This window comes from Mastacembelus armatus, chromosome 5 (genome assembly GCF_900324485.2).
Source record: "Mastacembelus armatus chromosome 5, fMasArm1.2, whole genome shotgun sequence".
Classification (NCBI taxonomy): Eukaryota; Metazoa; Chordata; class Actinopteri; order Synbranchiformes; family Mastacembelidae; genus Mastacembelus; species Mastacembelus armatus.
In genome coordinates, this window is record NC_046637.1 from 27,687,528 (window position 1) to 27,706,168 (window position 18,641).

General features: G+C 41.6%; 1 protein-coding gene across 2 annotated transcripts in view; it reads right to left on the reverse strand.

Annotated features, from left to right (window-relative positions):
• Window positions 1-30: 30 nt before the first annotated feature.
• LOC113130733 (sodium-coupled neutral amino acid transporter 3-like) overlaps window positions 31-18,641 on the reverse strand; it is a 27,960-nt gene continuing 9,349 nt past the window's right edge. For both annotated transcript variants that reach the window (XM_026307563.2, XM_026307564.2), the window contains exons 2-16: window positions 17,310-17,549; window positions 15,983-16,076; window positions 15,754-15,869; window positions 12,458-12,531; window positions 11,794-11,886; window positions 11,485-11,566; window positions 7,954-8,036; window positions 7,497-7,555; window positions 5,307-5,441; window positions 4,530-4,609; window positions 4,073-4,173; window positions 3,700-3,824; window positions 3,457-3,601; window positions 3,244-3,347; window positions 31-2,933 (exon numbers count right to left, since the gene is read on the reverse strand). In XM_026307563.2, coding sequence (XP_026163348.1) covers window positions 2,829-2,933; window positions 3,244-3,347; window positions 3,457-3,601; window positions 3,700-3,824; window positions 4,073-4,173; window positions 4,530-4,609; window positions 5,307-5,441; window positions 7,497-7,555; window positions 7,954-8,036; window positions 11,485-11,566; window positions 11,794-11,886; window positions 12,458-12,531; window positions 15,754-15,869; window positions 15,983-16,076; window positions 17,310-17,446 — 1,533 coding nt within the window. In that variant the 5' untranslated portion in view covers window positions 17,447-17,549 and the 3' untranslated portion in view covers window positions 31-2,828. The remainder of the gene's footprint in view (window positions 2,934-3,243; window positions 3,348-3,456; window positions 3,602-3,699; window positions 3,825-4,072; window positions 4,174-4,529; window positions 4,610-5,306; window positions 5,442-7,496; window positions 7,556-7,953; window positions 8,037-11,484; window positions 11,567-11,793; window positions 11,887-12,457; window positions 12,532-15,753; window positions 15,870-15,982; window positions 16,077-17,309; window positions 17,550-18,641) is intronic.

Below are 18,641 nucleotides of genomic sequence, written 5' to 3' on the forward strand. Positions count from 1 at the left end.
TAAGAGAATCATATAAACCTGATTGTCGCGTAAGAGATGAAAGTGATCTTTATTGCAACATTGTTTACAGTACAATAACTGTCAACAACATATTAAAATATATAGAGATACAAGAAAATAGACATGAAGGACAAAAAGGTTTAAAAGCACTTTGAAAATTATTACATTTATATTTTTAATTGGGCTAAAACCTTAATTGCTATTTACATTATACAAACTAGATATGCATATATAATATAAAGGGTATACATTTATATACATTATTTATAATTGCTGGTCAATGTCATTATTTAATGTTACTATTCGATCATACACGTTTGACTAAATCACAGAGGGAGAATAACAACGAGATCTAAACACGGGTCTTCAGAGAACGTCTCATATCAGCCACTTACACAGTGGATCCCCTTATGTTGTTGCTCTTGTGTTTATTTCTATTTTTTTGCATGTCATGAGGTTTTTCTGAAACATTTCGTGAGCGCGCCGCTGAAAGGTAGTTTATGACCATTAGAATCACCACACAGCTTTATCATACGTACAACTAGACATTAACGTAATATGTGTGTAAATACAAGCCTTCCGTCGATTAAACAACACCAAACAGGAAGTTATACTACAGTAGCTGATTCAGGTGGCTCCCTCTTCATACAGATACATAAACACAACCAAATTCTTAGATTTAACCAAGTGATGAAAATGCATTAATAAGAGGTTTGTTGTGTTTCACATGACGATACTCAGTTACCCACACACCACTCACTGTGGTCTGGTGCAACAGACTGCATCACTAAAATAAAATAATGACATGTAGGCAAGTACTGACAACTCCAAGTTAGTAGGTTACTGTCTGCCCACAAGCAGCAAGGAAGTCAGAAATGACCCAAACTATACCACTGACATTACAAGACAAATATAAGAGAAACACAAACATTAACAAGTTTTGCATCATGTGAGTCTGATTCAACTATTACACTCAAATAAACATTAAACATGACATTTAAAACAATAGTTCGTGTATCAGTGGTAGGAGACAAATACTTGAATTACTCTTCTGGTCAGAGTCCAGGTTAAACACCACGAATGCATATAGATAATATAGTTCAAATACAGTGGAGCCTGTTTTTTTTAAATTTATTTTTTATATAAACAACAGTCAGACTCAGACAGATTTGTTGTTTTATCTACACTGAACCAGAGGAGGAAGCTAATGATCGCAGGGGCTCACAGGAAGGCAGATTTTAACATTATTTCAAGTAATGTTTGAGAAGACATCCATGTTTTTTCCATCGATACATTTAAAATTGACTTGCAATCTACGTTAGATTCATTTAGTTACAGAAAGTTATCTAGCAAATGTGAACGTTTAAAAATAATTAGCTTGTGTTTTAACCTATTAATGGCTACAAGAAGTTGTGCTTTTCAAAGGAAAGTGCTATCGATATTTCTAGATTGTTAAAAAGACAGAAATCCATTGTCTGTCATTTCTGTCAGAGATCAGGCTTGTGCTGGGCACAGAAATATTTACACACACCACTTCATGAAGTGACCCTGTTGTTGTTTTATACATCTTTTGGTTATCTCTGATTACTTCCAGTCTTCAGAAACAACACATCAAAAATCATCCCCGCTTGATGATTGGGAACACCAGGAGGGAACGTTCTTCTCTTCGTTTCATTTACCGTATCATGTTAAACTGTACATTCCAACTGATAAGGTCTGTACCATTTATCATGTACACATTAAAAAGGAAAACCCCTTTGCACGATACAGAGCAAGATAAAAATGCTCCTTACCTGAAACCAGCTTATCTGATATGGATCATCTCAGTAAGCTTTAGCTGATGATTATCTCACCAGTCCACACTGAATCATCTGAGGTTCTTATCCAGTGAATAAAAATAGACATCTGGAACATACTGTATAGAAATGTTATGATAGATGTGCTCTCAATACTGACCACATACCTTCTGTGGTTTTACACCCTGTGTTAACTTGAACGCGTCCAAACTTTAAAATACACAACAGCAGCACAAGTTATTTGAGTTGGCACTGAAGGCTGCATGTCTTAAAGGGACAGTTCGACATTTTCCAGTCTTTATGCTAAGTCAAGCTAACGTCATATTAAATGCACAGGTATGAAAGTGGTGTCAAAACTGGCGGTAAGCGCATTTCCCTAAATGCTGAACTGTTCCTTTAACTTATCTTTCTATCCATGCAACACCTTACACTGTTACTTTCCTCCGCAGGTGCACAGATTTGCAAAGATGTAGTTATTCAAATAACTTAGAATAACACTAATAAACAATTTAATTATCTATCATTCACTAAATGTCAGTGGCGACAGGGATGTGCCTCAGATAGTGAATTATAATCTGAGTAATTGTTTGCAGATTACAAATCATTTTAGGGAAGACAAGGATCGTGAGGGGTGACAAATGCTCACAACCAACATAGGATCAGTTACAGTCTATAAAGGAAGCAGCATCCCACATTTTTACTTTTGTGTTTTTTTACATCCGTCTCACAAGGCACAGCCTCATGTTCAGCATCGATCTTTATGCACGTGGCCTCTTCACTTCACATCAACTTTACAAGAAGGTCTACTGGCCTGGATCACTATTTGGCAGGATGCACAGTGATAACATCACTAGAGTGAGAGCATTTGCAGAGGAAAATGGCGAATATTCTTTGATGGACACAACGGGGCATTTTTAACATCAAACCCGATCAAAAGTAAAAACAGAAACAACACAGATCTAACACACACACACACACACACACACACACACACATCAACGATATAAAACCTGAAAAAATGGAAGGTAGTGCCTAGTGGCCAGTGCTGGCTTTATTTGTGTTTGACGTCCAATCAATGATGATGAAGCTGAGACTCATTATCATAAACAGGAAGCCTATCCCAGCAAAACAGGCAGCCTGTAAGAGAAAGTGCATGATGAGAGTAACATAACTAGAACCTTCACAGAACCATTAAATATTCTCTGTGACGATGTCAGTGCCTGTACCCAGAAACATTCTCAGCCACTTTACTTTTCACAGGGAGTACATGCATACTCCACACAGAAAGGGCCCAGTCGGGTGCGAGCTTGAACCCAGAACTTTCTTCCTGTGAGGCAATAGCGCTAACCACTGTACCACCATGCTGCCCCTAACCTAAAGTCTTTGTAACTTAAATGAAATGCAACTAAGCTGAGCTAATTTTCTGATGTTCTCATGTGACACTCACCAGGATTTTGGGCACAGAGCACAAAGGCTCCTCTTCTTTGGGTACAATACGAATATAGAAGATAGCAGGGAAGATGAAAATGAGACAAGGGGCAGACGTGGCACCTGCAAAGTAGACAAACACACAAAATATTTAGGAGAATGTACATTTGAAATAACGTGCATATAATCCAAGCATCAAAAACCACCATTGTCAGGTCGTGGTCAAACCTACCGATGACCCCAAAGATGCCCAGGATGTTGGGGGCAAAGATGACCAGCAGGTTGATGAAAGTGAGCAGAATCAGTGCAATGGCGATGTGGCGGGGCCAGTAGAAGGTCTTGTTGGGAAACATCATCTGCTGAATTGCTCTCCGTACCTCATGATAGCAAAAAGGCCGTTTGTAATACTTTCACAATGAAGACGATAAGAGTTACTGTAACTTGTGTAAACCGTAGTTACTAAAACTGTGCTTACAGGGAAGAGCACAATGGGGACGGTGAGCGTGACGGCGGTGAGCACAGCCACACGCACGCACAAAATCAAAGTGTCATACGGGTCAATACGGCTGTAGGTGTGAAGCAGCTCCGCTTCCACTGCACCTGCGAGAGATAAAACAGAGACATTAGAGTCAGTAGTACTCAAAGTTATGCAGAAAGTGTTTTATCAGCGTCATAAATGTAGGTAAAATCGACTCGTTATGCTACTACATTCAATAAAACCCTTATATTTTCCGTTTAATGCAATTCATTACAGTAGTGCATGTAAAATACACAGTTTGACCACTAGAGGGGATAGATTCATCACCAAGCGAGAGAGTCTGTTGAACAACGGGGAGACCAGGACTCACCATAGAAAGTTAGGTATCCAAAAAGAGCAGCCAGGAAGTACATGCAGTACATGATTGCGATGGAGATGTTGGCCACATGCTGCATCTTTTTCTTGGTGGCACTGAAATCAGAAGATATTGCCATGTGACGTCACACACACACACACAGAAGGCGTGTAGCCCAGTTACTATTAAACAACATCGTCATCTGCAGTCCTACTCCAAAATTCAGCATATCCAAATTAATCTTAGGAAAACGAGCACCAGTGAATCAAAGCAAGATGATAAATTTAAAGTAACAACATGCTACAGTACTTCATACAAGCAGTGCCAACCTATTTCCAAGTACAGTGAAAGCAGTGCATGTGACTAGGTTATGATCAGCCAAGCACAAAGCAGACATAGTGACTTTCCTCAGCGTTAGGCAACTGGTTTCTTGTCCAAAACTAAGCAGGAGGTTTCCATCATAAGAACATACTTGCGGAGCTCTGTGTAGATGGGCAGGACTTCGGGGTGGCACACAAAGGCGAACGCCAGGATGGGAATGGTGTAGGCCGTCTGAAAATGAACCCCAACAGGTCACCATAGATACAGCAGCTCCATCCCAGACGTCCTACCACCAACCTCACATTTTACTGCCCATTACTCCCTCAGACATATCACAGAGAGCTAATTGTTTCCCTGTGATTAACTTGGGCTGGCTGCAGACCAGATTCAGTCCATTTCAGAATGCCTTACTTGTAAGCTGCTAAGCAGCAGGGACTGGCCTTTGCAGCCTCGGTTAGGAAAGCCCTGTGCATGTTTAAGGAATGCCTGCTCCATAAAAACAGAAACAGCTAGTCAGTACCTGCTAATTCTCTAAAAGCTAAAGTTATTTTAATAAGGGTAACCAAAGAAAATTAAAATGACCTATCTCTTGGACCTGCAAAAGGCGAACATGATCTCACTGTAAGCAAGAAAATGCCAATGCAATTTTTTTTTCTACTGCTGACAGGAGCAGACAGCTCAGGGGCCACTGTCCATCTTCAGGCCTTGCATTAGTCGCATTTTCTACCAGTAACGGCTCGATAAGAGCCCTGATCTCCTCTTAAGTGCCACTGAGTGCTTCAAACCAAGTGTCATTTCCATGCTTGGATCGTGAACTTTCACTGGCAACATGCTGGGTATGACTATGACATAAGAGGGTGGCTGTCAGTGGCCATAGCAGTGGAGGCGGATTTTGCAGTTTCAGACTGACTGACATGCATGAACCTACTTGTGAGTTGAGATTGGCCATTTTGGGGATGCAGTTCTCCCCCCCAGGATCCATAGCACTGACATTCAGCCTAGTGACAGTGCCGTTGTCAAACTTCACGAGGGAACAGGAGACACTGAACTTCTTGTAGATGACCTGCATGATGCAGAGAAGAGAGGCATTAAACAGAAACAAACGCTGTGGGACACAACATTAGCATAAAGACACATGGCACTGAGACCTCCAGAGAAAGAGAGAGAGAAAGCAATGCATGGATTATAGCTCACGCAGCCAAAACTAGGTCAGAGAAAGAAACCGGCACAGCCTGGAACTGCAGCACACAATCATGAGTCAATGAGCAGATAGAGTGGGGAATACTAAAGAGGAGGTGTGAACGTAGAGAAACAGAAACATCTCGTTACAGCCTGATCCCAGCACATCTGAATATGCTGCTTTTGGTGTTTCTGCCAACAGGGAAGAAACAAGAAGCAAGAAATGATGTGTAGCTCACATATATATATATATATATACATAGAGTATATATATATAGCTACAGTGGGTACGGAAAGTATTCAGACCCCTTTAAATTTTTCACTCTTTGTGTCATTGCAGCCATTTGCCAAAATCAAAAAAGTTCATTTTATTTCTCATTAATGTACACTCAGCACCCCATCTTGACAGAAAAAAACAGAAATGTAGAAATTTTTGCAAATTTATTAAAAAAGAAAAACTGAAATATCACATGGTCATAAGTATTCAGACCCTTTGCAGTGACACTCATATTTAACTCACATGCTGTCCATTTCTTCTGATCCTCCTTGAGATGGTTCTGCTCCTTCATTGGAGTCCAGCTGATTGGACTTGATTAGGAAAGGCACACACCTGTCTATATAAGACCTTACAGCTCACAGTGCATGTCAGAGCAAATGAGAATCATGAGGTCGAAGGAACTGCCCAAGGAGCTCAGAGACAGAATTGTGGCAAGGCACAGATCTGGCCAAGGTTACAAAAGAATTTCTGCAGCACTCAAGGTTCCTAAGAGCACAGTGGCCTCCATAATCCTCAAATGGAAAAAGTTTGGGACGACCAGAACTCTTACTAGACCTGGCCGTCCAGCCAAACTGAGCAATCGTGGGAGAAGAGCCTTGGTGAGAGAGGTAAAGAAGAACCCAAAGATCACTGTGGCTGAGCTCCAGAGATGCAGTAGGGAGATGGGAGAAAGTTCCACAAAGTCAACTATCACTGCAGCCCTCCACCAGTCGGGGCTTTATGGCAGAGTGGCCCGACGGAAGCCTCTCCTCAGTGCAAGACACATGAAAGCCTGCATAGAGTTTGCCAAAAAACACATGAAGGACTCCCAGACTATGAGAAATAAGATTCTCTGGTCTGATGAGACCAAGATTGAACCTTTTGGCGTTAATTCTAAGCGGTATGTGTGGAGAAAACCAGGCACTGCTCATCACCTGCCCAATACAATCCCTACAGTGAAACATGGTGGTGGGAGCATCATGTTGTGGGGGTGTTTTTCAGCTGCAGTGACAGGACGACTGGTTGCAATTGAAGGAAAGATGAATGTAGCCAAGTACAGAGATATCCTGGAAGAAAACCTCTTCCAGAGTGCTCAGGACCTCAGACTGGGCCGAAGGTTCACCTTTCAACAGGACAATGACCCTAAGCACACAGCTAAAATAACAAAGGAGTGGCTTCGGAACAACTCTGTGACCGTTCTTGACTGGTCCAGCCAGAGCCCTGACCTAAACCCAATTGAGCATCTCTGGAGAGACCTGAAAATGGCTGTCCACCAACGTTCACCATCCAACCTGACAGAACTGGAGAGGATCTGCAAGGAACAATGGCAGAGGATCCCCAAATCCAGGTGTGAAAAACTTGTTGCATCATTCCCAAGAAGACTCATGGCTGTACTAGCTCAAAAGGTGCTTCTACTCAATACTGAGCACAGGGTCTGAATACTTATGACCATGTGATATTTCAGTTTTTCTTTTTTAATAAATTTGCAAAAATTTCTACATTTCTGTTTTTTTCTGTCAAGATGGGGTGCTGAGTGTACATTAATGAGAAATAAAATGAACTTTTTGGATTTTGGCAAATGGCTGCAATGACACAAAGAGTGAAAAATTTAAAGGGGTCTGAATACTTTCCGTACCCACTGTATATAGCTCACATAGCTCACACATACGTCAGAGGACTTACCGAAATCAGGAAGAAAACCATGCAGCTCAGGGAGAAGCCACTGGTGTATCCCAGGTATCCTAAAACACAAAGCTTCATTAGCATTTATCAATAAATGACATAGTCAAGATTAATCTGAAATATATTATGCCAAGGCCACAGTTTTTATTATTAAGGCTCTGTGCTTCAACATAATTGAAATAATATATGTAATGGAGACTGGATTAAAGTAGGTTTACAAACTGAGTGTGAAATATAAGCAAGGAAAAGAAACATTTTTTGGTAATATTTTATTTAAAAAAAAAAAAAATCATGCCTGATGTATTTTTGATTTTGATTCAGAAATAAACATTTTTCCTCTTAAAATAAAACACACTGTCGCTCTGTTCTGGGTTTTGCTGCTAAAGCCTTATTCTGTGGACAAACACAGACGACATGAGATCCCACTGACAGATAAACACAGTATTAACACACTCACCAAGCTGTTTCATGAGGGCCAGTGGTAAAATGACAGCAACAGACACAAAGATTACAAGGTAGTTTCCATTTAGGTACCAGTCACTGTGAAGAGACAGAAAGACACAGACACTATTATGGAGTGAGGTTCAGTTCCGGTTCTGGATTTTTATTTTGGGTAATTTCCTGTTTTTTTTCCCTTGTGTTGATCTTGGTTAGCTTCGTGTCTCGTTAGTTCATTAGTTTCACCTGTTGGTCATTAGTCTTGGTTCTGTCTATATATATATATATATATATCCCCTGTGTGTGTTTCGTTGTTCCTTGTCGGAGCATTGCATTGTGGTTATGTGTGTTTACCTTTATTCGAGGAGTGTGTTTTGGTTAGTTCTTTTTTTTTGGTTTCATGCCAGAGTGGCAGAGATTGTTTGCCTGTGCCTGGTAAATCGAGGTAAAATAAAGACCTTGTCCTGCATCTGGGTCCTCTCCTCTCCTCCTTCACCGTCACACCCCAAGATCATAACAGAGACTATCAGATGTTTTGATTTGGAATTACTCAACAATTCTCCCAGTCTCACCTCAGTTAAACATTTCGACTCTGTCCGACACCGTTCGAGAAGGTAAAACAGAAAATGACCCAGAATTAAGGTTTGGTGGAAAGGATTATATTGTATCTCCACAACTGTGCCAACAACACACGGTTTTATTTACAGTCAGACAGAAACGAACACAGGTCGAACTCCAAGGAATCAAATATTTAGAGTGGAAAAAATAAGCCCCTTTGCTCCCTGTACTGCAGGACACAGAGGTCACGTCTTTGGTGCTGTTCATGAGAAAGTTTCAACCCTGAGGAGGAAGTAACAGCAACAGCAGTTTTTCTGGTGGGGATTTTTTAGACTCAGTAGATTGAGAACTGGCAGTTTTAGGGCAAAACGTGATTACAATGCAATTAGTCTAAGCACATGCAAAACCAGAATTACAAGAAGGCTTTAAAATAGCATCTAGTCAATCATCTTTGAAATCAAAGATAGATGGAAATAAAACATAACTGATTAAATGAAAAACTAAAATGTGAATAAAATGAGATTACAATGAGTGAATGAGTGGATTTGTGGCCTCAGCATGTGGTTTATAAAATCCTGCCGAGAATGTAATTAACTTACAAAACTCAACAATATGACTGACTAAAAACCTGATTAGCTCGGCGACTTGATTTAAAGCGGCATCAGTAAATATATTGTGATAACACTGAATTTTCCTGAAAAACTGAGAAACTGCCATGTGATTTGGGGCATTTAATAGATGAGAAATCAAGGAACTTCATCACATTTATGTAAAAATGCATTATTACAAGTCGTATTACAAGTACACACTGTTTATATAATATATATATAATCTTTTTTATTATTTAATTTACATTGAGGAGTGTGTGCTACAGTGACGCATCTGACTAAATATTGTGCGAAGGCTGTACGGTTACTTTCCACTGCCAAACTAAAAAATGGAGAAGCTGAATTTGAGAAGTTCAGCAAAACATATGACAAACTGACTGAACGCACAACACGTCACCGTCTCATGCACAGTCACATCTAGGAGCTTTTTTAAAATCAGGGTTGACCTTTTGGCTTCTATCAGGTGGGAAGAACCGGCAGAGAGCCGACATCTGCTGTGACACGTGCACGTCTCGAAAAGCAAGAGGCTCATTCATTCTGCTGTCATCCTGCCCTGCAGCCATCTGGACCAGAGACACAATCTCTCACTGATACACACCCAACTCTGCCCAGATACTGTACATACAAACACACAGATGCACAGTCACCAATAATCACACTGACAAATCAGCAGTGACAAATATGCATAAGAACTTTCTGCACCGACGTGTCAGCAGCTCCATGTCAGCATGATGTTCTTTATGTCGACAGTATGTAAGTGCTCCACAAACTACAGCCTCATCTGTTCAGTCTCGCTGGTTTTTAGAGAAAACATGCAGATTTTTAGGCTTTTTTAACAAAGCAAACACATTTTTAAACATTTACAATAAAGATAGAAAAACTCCCACAGTCTAAAAACAATGAACCAGTCAGTCCACACAATGAACTTTATAAGCTTTAACCTATAATTATAATGAATGTCATCACAGATTAAGTCTAATCTATCATATGAGAGGGTCTTCTCCCTGTGCAGCTATAGAAACATCCAAGATGAAATTACTGGTCTGTCCCTTTAAATAAACAGTGACTGTTGCATCATCCCTTAAAATAACACGGACGTGTTGTAAAACAATACGTAGCTGTCACTATAAGCTCAAACCAGTGCAGATGCTTTTGATAGCTTTGCTGTAATTTGGCCTAGAGCCGTAAAATGTCATCAGCCCACTGCGCGTTTTAACAAAGCAGGAGATTCTGACCGTTTGGGTTGTGTAACCATGCACACAAATATTTCATATGCAAACTGCTTTTCCTCTCTCAGACCTGACAAGTAGCTGAGGAGAAGCTTTCACTGGGGTAAGGAGGCAGCATAATGGCTGTAATCCGGCCCAGGGAAGTGAGTCTTGTTTGTCTCTGAGGCCACCTGCACTACCCAGTAATATGCCATGGTTTACATTTTTAGCCACTGGGGTCTCGCTGTGTTTTGATGTGAGTGTTTCTTGGTCTTTGTGTTGCTCTCCTCCTCCAGGGTCACTATCGCAGCTGTTCTCACACCAGCTGCTCGGCACATCCAAAACAGCACCGGATCCAAGAAATGCCACAGCCTGACACGACTCTGGTGGAGGCTAACGTCTTTGCACACACACACGGCATAGAGCCCCGTCGAGAAGTCGCGGGATACCGCGTTGCTTTTGTTTCTATGACTAGATTAATTTTTAATATTCAGGAAGGATGTCTACAAATGTCACGCTGCAGCAGACGTACTTCCTGCATCCCATTTTTACTTTTTGATGACCTGTGGTCAAAAGTCATGGCCTGATAGAGAGAGAGAGAGAGAGAGAGAGAGAGAGAGAGAGAGACAGAGAACAGAGAGAGAGAGAGAGAGAGATTTCCCAAACTGGGAAATTCCAGTTGCAGCAGCAAATTACAGGCACTCAACATAAACACAAATCTCACAAGGAAAAGAAAACAATATAAGAAATTATATTAGAGTCGGACTTGTAACCTGAAAGTTGCAGGTTCGAGTCTCAGGACCAGCAGCAGTTGTCGGTGGGGTGGAGCGAATAGCCAGCGCTCTCTCCACCTTCAATACCACGACTGAGGTGAGACCCTTGAGCAAGGCACCGAACCCCCAACTGCTCCCCGGCTGCCCAGTGCTCCAGGTGTGTGTGTGTGTGTGTGTGTGTGTGTGTGTGTTGGGTTTAATGCAGACTAGGGGTCACCATACTTGGCTACAAGTCACTTCACTCTGTAAACTGGCTTTTATTTTCCTTTTCAGTCCAAAAAGTGATAATTGTGTACCGTTACTAAACAATGTTTTTGGATGATTTTCCAGCAGAAAGCTTCAACTTGAAATCAGACACATTTCTTCTGCGATGACATGTAACATCTGAACAATATCAACTCACCCTGCAAGATTATCCACCTTCAGAAAAGCCTGGATGACCAGAGGAAACTCATACTTGACTATATACAGGTAGCTGGACATGGCTGTGGAGGGGACACACGGTACATGGACACACCAGTGCATTAGTTCAAACATGCACAGAGGCTAATGTACATTATTACTATAAATGCACCCTAAGCTCATAAGGTCAGTTTGATTTATTATATTTATTATAAATACACAAGACAGAGAGAGACCATCCCACATACTTCACAGGAAATGAAAATATAAATATACTTGTATCTGTATGTTTGAGAACAGATGGCGATACCTCCAATGTTCTGCAGCGTGATGGCAATACCCGCCGCCATCTTCCCTGGGGTCCCAAAGGCCCTGTAGCCAAGCTGCTCATACGCACGAATACCTGAGCCACAAACACCAGATAAAGTGTGTAAAACCCATACCAACAAGGTCTTGGACTATAAAGGGTTTGTACATCTAATTAAGCCCATGAGGTATGATGAGGTACTTAGGGGGCAGCACAGTGGGTTAGTGGTTAGCCCTGTTGCCTCACAGCGAGAAGGTTCCTGGTTTGAAACCCATCAGGGGCCTTTCTGTGTGGAGTCTGCATGTTCTCCCTGTGCTTGTGTGGGTTTTCTCCAGGTACTCTGGTTTCCTCCCACAGTCCAAAAACATGTATGTCAGGTTGATTGGTGACTCTAAATTGCCCATAGGAGTGAGTGTGAGTGTGTGAGGTTGTTTGTCTCTATGTGGCCCTGTGATGGACTGGGGACCTGTCCAGGGTGGACCCCTGCCTTTCACCCAGAGAGTGCTGGGATAGGCTCCAGCAGGTCCCTGGGATCCTGGTTAGGACTAAGGGGGTCTAGATGATGGATGGATGTCCTAGAGGTTCATATGGTGTGATCCTATCTGAGGGTATTTTATAGGTTTCTTAATCAGAAGGTGCAGACTGTGGAGCCACATACTGTACATACCTACAATACCAGATGACTTTAGCAACAAATGGATGGAATATGATGAGAGGACTGCCACCACCGTCAGAAGTATCCTGTGACAAACAAACAACATGAATTACAACTACTTCTTTAACCGACACTACATTAACACAAACCCAGAGAGACACAGTTTGTTATATACCATTTAGACACTCTACATTTATACACTGTAGGCTGTTTCTGCAGCTGCAGCACAGGCCTACACAGATTTTGATGCTGGCACATAGACTGTGTCAGAAGAGGAGCAAAGTTCCTGTGGTTCCCCTTTACTCTAGATTCTTACTCCAGCTGCTCTGCCCTCTGCGTCAGTTAGTAAGCACACACACCAGACGGACCATGTCAAAAGACAGATCTTCACCACGATGTTGAGACTGACAGCCTGAGGAGAATCCTTTGTAAACATTAATCTTCTTCCTCTTTGTTCCTCAGTGGTGGACTAACCCACTTCAGTCACAGCCACACGTATTCTCTCCATTTTCAGTAATAAACTCTCAACAAGCACGCTGCTTGTCATCATCCACTCTCTGCCCTTCACTTTCTGCATGTTGTTCCTCTTCGTGCATTTTGCTGCAGTGACTGGCTTTTCTATTTACAGCACATTCTCCTGGTTTGGGTCCAAAATGTTCTTCCAAATTCTACTGTTGTTTTTATTTAATCTAATGCCTGAGCTGTAAAACCTGAGGCCATATTCACAAATATTTATTGTATATATATATGAATTACTTTATTTTAATGGAGATGTTTGGGAAACATAGGACAAATACAGCAGGAGGACGTTTTGTGAATAGGCCCCTGATCTACTGACTTTCCCCGACCCAGTCCACCTCGTTCCAACTACTGTTGGCAACACACACTCTCTCCATTCCTCTGCTTTTGGAAAGGCTGGGCAGCATGTCTTTCACCTTGACCTCAACTCTTGGCCAGTTAACAGGGTTTTTTCTGTTTATTGGACTGACTTGCAGTGGAGGATTTAGTCAAGTTGCAGTGGGAGGACAGATCTGCTGACAGTCAGACGGAATGACACACTTGGGCCACTGTAGCTGTGCTCAGAGCTCTCCACTGCATTCCTACACGGGCCGGGCCCACTGACCGACTGAAGCCTGTGTACCCACTAACAAACATCTGTACAGCATCAAACACTGGGCCATAAGGGAGAAAAAGGATCTTTCCAAACATATATGAGACTTTCTTTTGAGAATTAGTTCGTAGGTTTAGTTATGTAGACATTGTTATTAAGCATTAGGTAGAAATGTTGAGATATGATTTGATGGTGCGCACACTGCAGCATACGAATAAAAGTCTTGGTAATCCTTTAGGTTTATTTGTAGTGAAGATGTCTGCAGCAGGCAACCCAGTCAGCGTAGAGAATAAGGACAATCTATATGAAGAAAATACTGTGCGATACTTTTTTGTTTGCTCTCAGCTTTTATTTTGCCCTAAATAAGTCGTCTGTCCCTTTAGGAGCAGGATGTAAAAGAGGATGAAGTGTTTTTTGAGGTGATCATGACCCTAAAATGTAACACACTGCCAAAAATGTCACTGACCCTGCTACTCTGTTGTTTGACGCAAGATCATTCAGATACGCACACAAAGGCACAAAGACACGTCTATGTCAGGTAAATACACACTACATGTTGGTCACGTACTATTGATTTGCACGCGATTATGTGTATTCAGACTGAAACGTAGACTAATCAGCTACAGAGCTCATTTCTACTCCCACCTAACCAAGTGTCGGAGACTTTGGTGTGTGGTGACGCAGGGTTCAGCCAGTGCAGGCGGCGTTTAGCTTGAAAAAACAGTCACACAAGTCAGCTCATAAATAAGGAGCTTTCTCTAGAAAATCCTCCAGACATGACCGCCTTGGAAAAGAACTCAAATAACGTCCTTGAGTAATATTTGAAGGCGGCTGTCAAACATTTGAACCAGCTTCTCATTCCTCTGACACTGGTCTGTTCATAAATATCCACTGGTCTGTTCATAAATATATCTTTCCTGTTGTTGTCTTTGCAGTGAAAACAATAAAATACTTCTGGACTCCTAAGAACATCTAGTTTTATTTTTATTTCTACGAGTTCTTCACTGTTCATTCATTAAGGGAAGCTTCGTATAAAATGACACCATCTTAGTATTTATACTTACAGTTTTTTAAAGGTTTGAGTCATATTGTACTCTAGTGTGCCATTATATGTTTATAGGACCCAGCCACCATAGATCACAGCCATGCCCACATGCTGAAATTATGTGAAGACACATATTATTTAACAGAATAGACGGACAGGAGGGCAGGAGATTCAGAAGGGACGAGTCTGAGATGGTCAAGAAACCTGCCACAGAGGCCAGCCCCATTAGAAAACCACTTTGCCTTTTTAAACAAGCTACATACTGTACTGTACTGTACATGTTCTTCCTGTGCAGGTTTTATTTGGCTACTCTGGTTTCTTCCAGCAGTCCAAAGACACGCAGGTTGGGATGATTGGTTCTTCTGGTGACCTGACCAGGGGGTCCCCCCAGCCTCTTACCCAGTGCCAGATAGGATCGTCTCCAGCGTCTGCGACCCTCTAAAGAATATGTGGGTATAGCTGAAGGATGGATGTCTTCATGCTTGTTTGATTTCCATTTTAATGTGACGGATTTAACACTAACCAGTCCTCTGGGCTTAAAGGTCTTGGTAAATCATGTCAGATAAGGCCGTTGCCAAAGACAGGGGGTTGTACATAGAGTCTCCCTGACTGTTCTGCTGCTGTCCACTGTGATCGTGCAATTTCTGCAAGGCATGAGAGTTTGAGAAGATTTCCAAATCGTTTAATTCAGAAAACACTGATATGATATAAAAAAATCAACCTGGAAGCTGCAGTCGACTGACGTCATTATCTTCACTGACAAAGCTGTGCAGGCTTTTCAATGTAAAGCTCCTCATAAAGACAGCACATACACTCAGGGCAGAGAAACAACTACACAGAGATGCATGTGGTTATTTTCTGCACCTGTGATTGCAATTGAACGTCTTTATAGCACAAGTGCATGATTTCCATTTGCTACTAATCTGAGCTTTTATTTATGGAACCAACATGCCATGAGCCATTGATTTCTGTTTAATAAACAGGGCCTGCTTGGATAATACAAGACCGTTAGATTACAATTAGGTAAATTATGTGTAATGAAGATCTCCACTGGAAAAAAAACCTCAGCAGGAAGAAAATGTGTCAGACATCTGTGAGCTGTAATTGTACTCTAATGCTTTGAATCAGCAGTGTACAGTGTTGGTTACTCACAGAAACAGGACGACGCCTGTGTTGGCCATGGCGTATGCCAGTCCTAGGATTCCACTTCCCATGATGGCATTGCCCAGGTTGAAGACCGACATCCCAAAAGAGGTTTTTCCTTCAAACTGCAACAGGTGCAAGGCAAAGGAAAGATCCTAAATCCTCTGGTAGTGTTTGTAGGTACTGCATATAATTAGGATTCTCTTAGGTCAAACCTGCTGCCTGTGTTTGAACTCACATCTGTAAAACGAGTCATCTTCTTGTCCTCTGTGCCGGATAAAAAGTCCTGGCTCTCTGGGAGGTTGGCCTCTGTATTCTCTGTTCTCTGGGGACTAATGAGACAAAGCACTGTCATTTAAACATGACACGTGAAAGACACAAGTCACCAAACACTCAACATGCTATTGATTCATTCAAATATACTTATCTGTGTGTATTTATCTGTCAGTTCTCACATTAAACAAAACATAGTGCAGCACACACTGAATATAAAATACATAACATACCTACCTAGCATTCTGGGCATTAATGGGTACAGTTTCTCTACAAGTAGTGTAGAGAGAAGCATCAATCCCCCAGCGAGAGCACAAAGTGGAAAATAAGACCCTCAGTCATAACACAGCAAGGCAAATAATATAGTGACAGTACCACATCTAAATTACCATCTGTAACTTGGAGACAGGGATTTTAATTAAACCACCTATTACACAGAACAAGGGCAGAAAGAAACAGTGACATGATAATTACAGACTGGGTCATTATCCAGAATAAATTGCGGTAGAGTGAGTGAGTAGGTAGGAGGTAAAAGCTCTGCTCAAAGGGACTCCACCAGGCACTTAATGAACATAAAATATTTGCTGTTATAGGGATCGTGCAACCTGCAATAATGGGACAGTCACTCAGTGGCTGAACTGCCACCCCAGGGTGACAGAGCCGTCTCACCACAACACACACATTAGCCGCTATATTATATCACTCCCCTGACGTATTGTGAGCACCGAGGCCTCTCATTCATATAACGTTTTACTTCTTTGCTAATGGTGTGCACAGACTAGAGTGGAGGACGTCATATCTCACCTATGTAAAGGAGGGTCAGCTGCCAAACTACACATAACATCCATTTCATTCAGTTGTCTCTAGTGTTGTAGTATTTAGCACAAGTGACTGCAGTCCATGATTCATCGTTTACTAGGGGAAGCACAAAAAAATCTCACAGTATCGTTTTTAACGTCAGGTAAGTGTCAAATTATCACGCAGTTTTTTAAATGTTTGCCTGAAACCCAAGATTTTAAGAGATTTCTGCCAAGATCTAGTACTACAGGGGAACCTGTGCTCAACATAAATGCATTGCACTGATCTAAAGAGCAGCGTGTCTTCAAAATAAGGTGTAATGTTTTATTTTGAAGCCTCTGATGTCTGGACTGCAAATCACACAGCAAACAAAAGAGACTGAAAAGACTGTTTTACTGTTGTTGTTCTCAAGTGTAACTCACTCAGATCGTGTTCAGCAAAAGTAAAATGATTTTATAGAGTATTGCCTTTGCGTTAAGTAGGAGTGCGCTCACTTTTCACAGTCTTCTGCAGGTGGTGACTTGGCCGATGCCGTGATCTCCTCCCCAGGCTCGTGGCCTTTCCCGTTGGGAATAGCATTCACCTCAGCAGGGGCAGTGTCCACAGTCTCCGCTGGTTTATCTTCACTCATCTTTGCTCTGGTGCTTTGGTGTGTGTGTGTAATTATCTGCCTTTTAAAAAGTATAAATTACCAAGGCTGTATGAAAGCGAAGTTTTTATTTTCCTCCTGGTGTCTGTAGAAATAAAAACACAGGCAGTCAGTATAAAGTATAACATTTTGCAGTGCAGGTAGCAGATAAGAGCAAACACACACTCTTGTCACCCACTTGGCGATCTCGCCTCATGACTCTTAGTGATGGCTCATTATCGAGTTGTTTTGTTTTTCTTTTTTCTAAAAGCAGAGCTGTGAAATTCACTGAGTATTTTTTATTTATAAAACCAGGAACACTCTTATCTTACTGCCATCAAAAGCAGTTTTGTATCTTAATTCAGTTGGATTTTCTCTAATCCTAAGATACAGGATCTCCAAACTCGTCTTTGACATGAGCGACAGATATTTGTTACACATATTTAACTTCTCCTCAAATAAAGTCAGTGGATTATTAGGCTGTCACATTATCTTGTATATACTCCATTAATATCAGTTTTAAATAGTAGAACCAGCAAAAGATTATTTAACAGGCACTGAAAAGTCAACTGGCCTTGTTGCCTAAAGGACATTGCTGGGGCTCAGTCGGGACCATGGGGCTTTATATTTAAATGATGCTTCATTTTTTAGACATTTTGATCTTCTATGTTGATCTTAAGTCATTTACGTGGATGACACTGACATTCTCAGTCGTTTTCACTTGCGACCTTCAGCAGAAACACTAAATCCCCATGTGTTAGTCAAAATATAGAGCTGACTGTGAATAGATGTTTTTGCAAATCCCATGAATAATTGACACATCAACTGACAGGTCCACTTTCAGAGAGAACAGAGCTTTTAGTTGATTGTGACACACTGGGCTTTATATCAGGCCTCTATTTCCTGGCTATCCTGTTGTGGTGAGTTAGCTGACCAACTGTCTTGTGTGTCCCAGAAAGGCTCCTGTGACATGTATCTCCTGGATGCTGTTGACCAAAGCCTCATATCCGGCTGGCGCTGAATGGCCTCCTTTTGCTCTCCTCCAAAAAACAGCAGTGGAGACTATAATGGGGAGCATGTTGGGAGCCACAGCAGTGAAGCACACACACAAATGGCTGAACCCCTTGCATTGAGATAAATAGAGAAGAACCAGCTAGGACCAGCTACAAACCAGTTCTCGCTGTCTTTGTACCTCCAT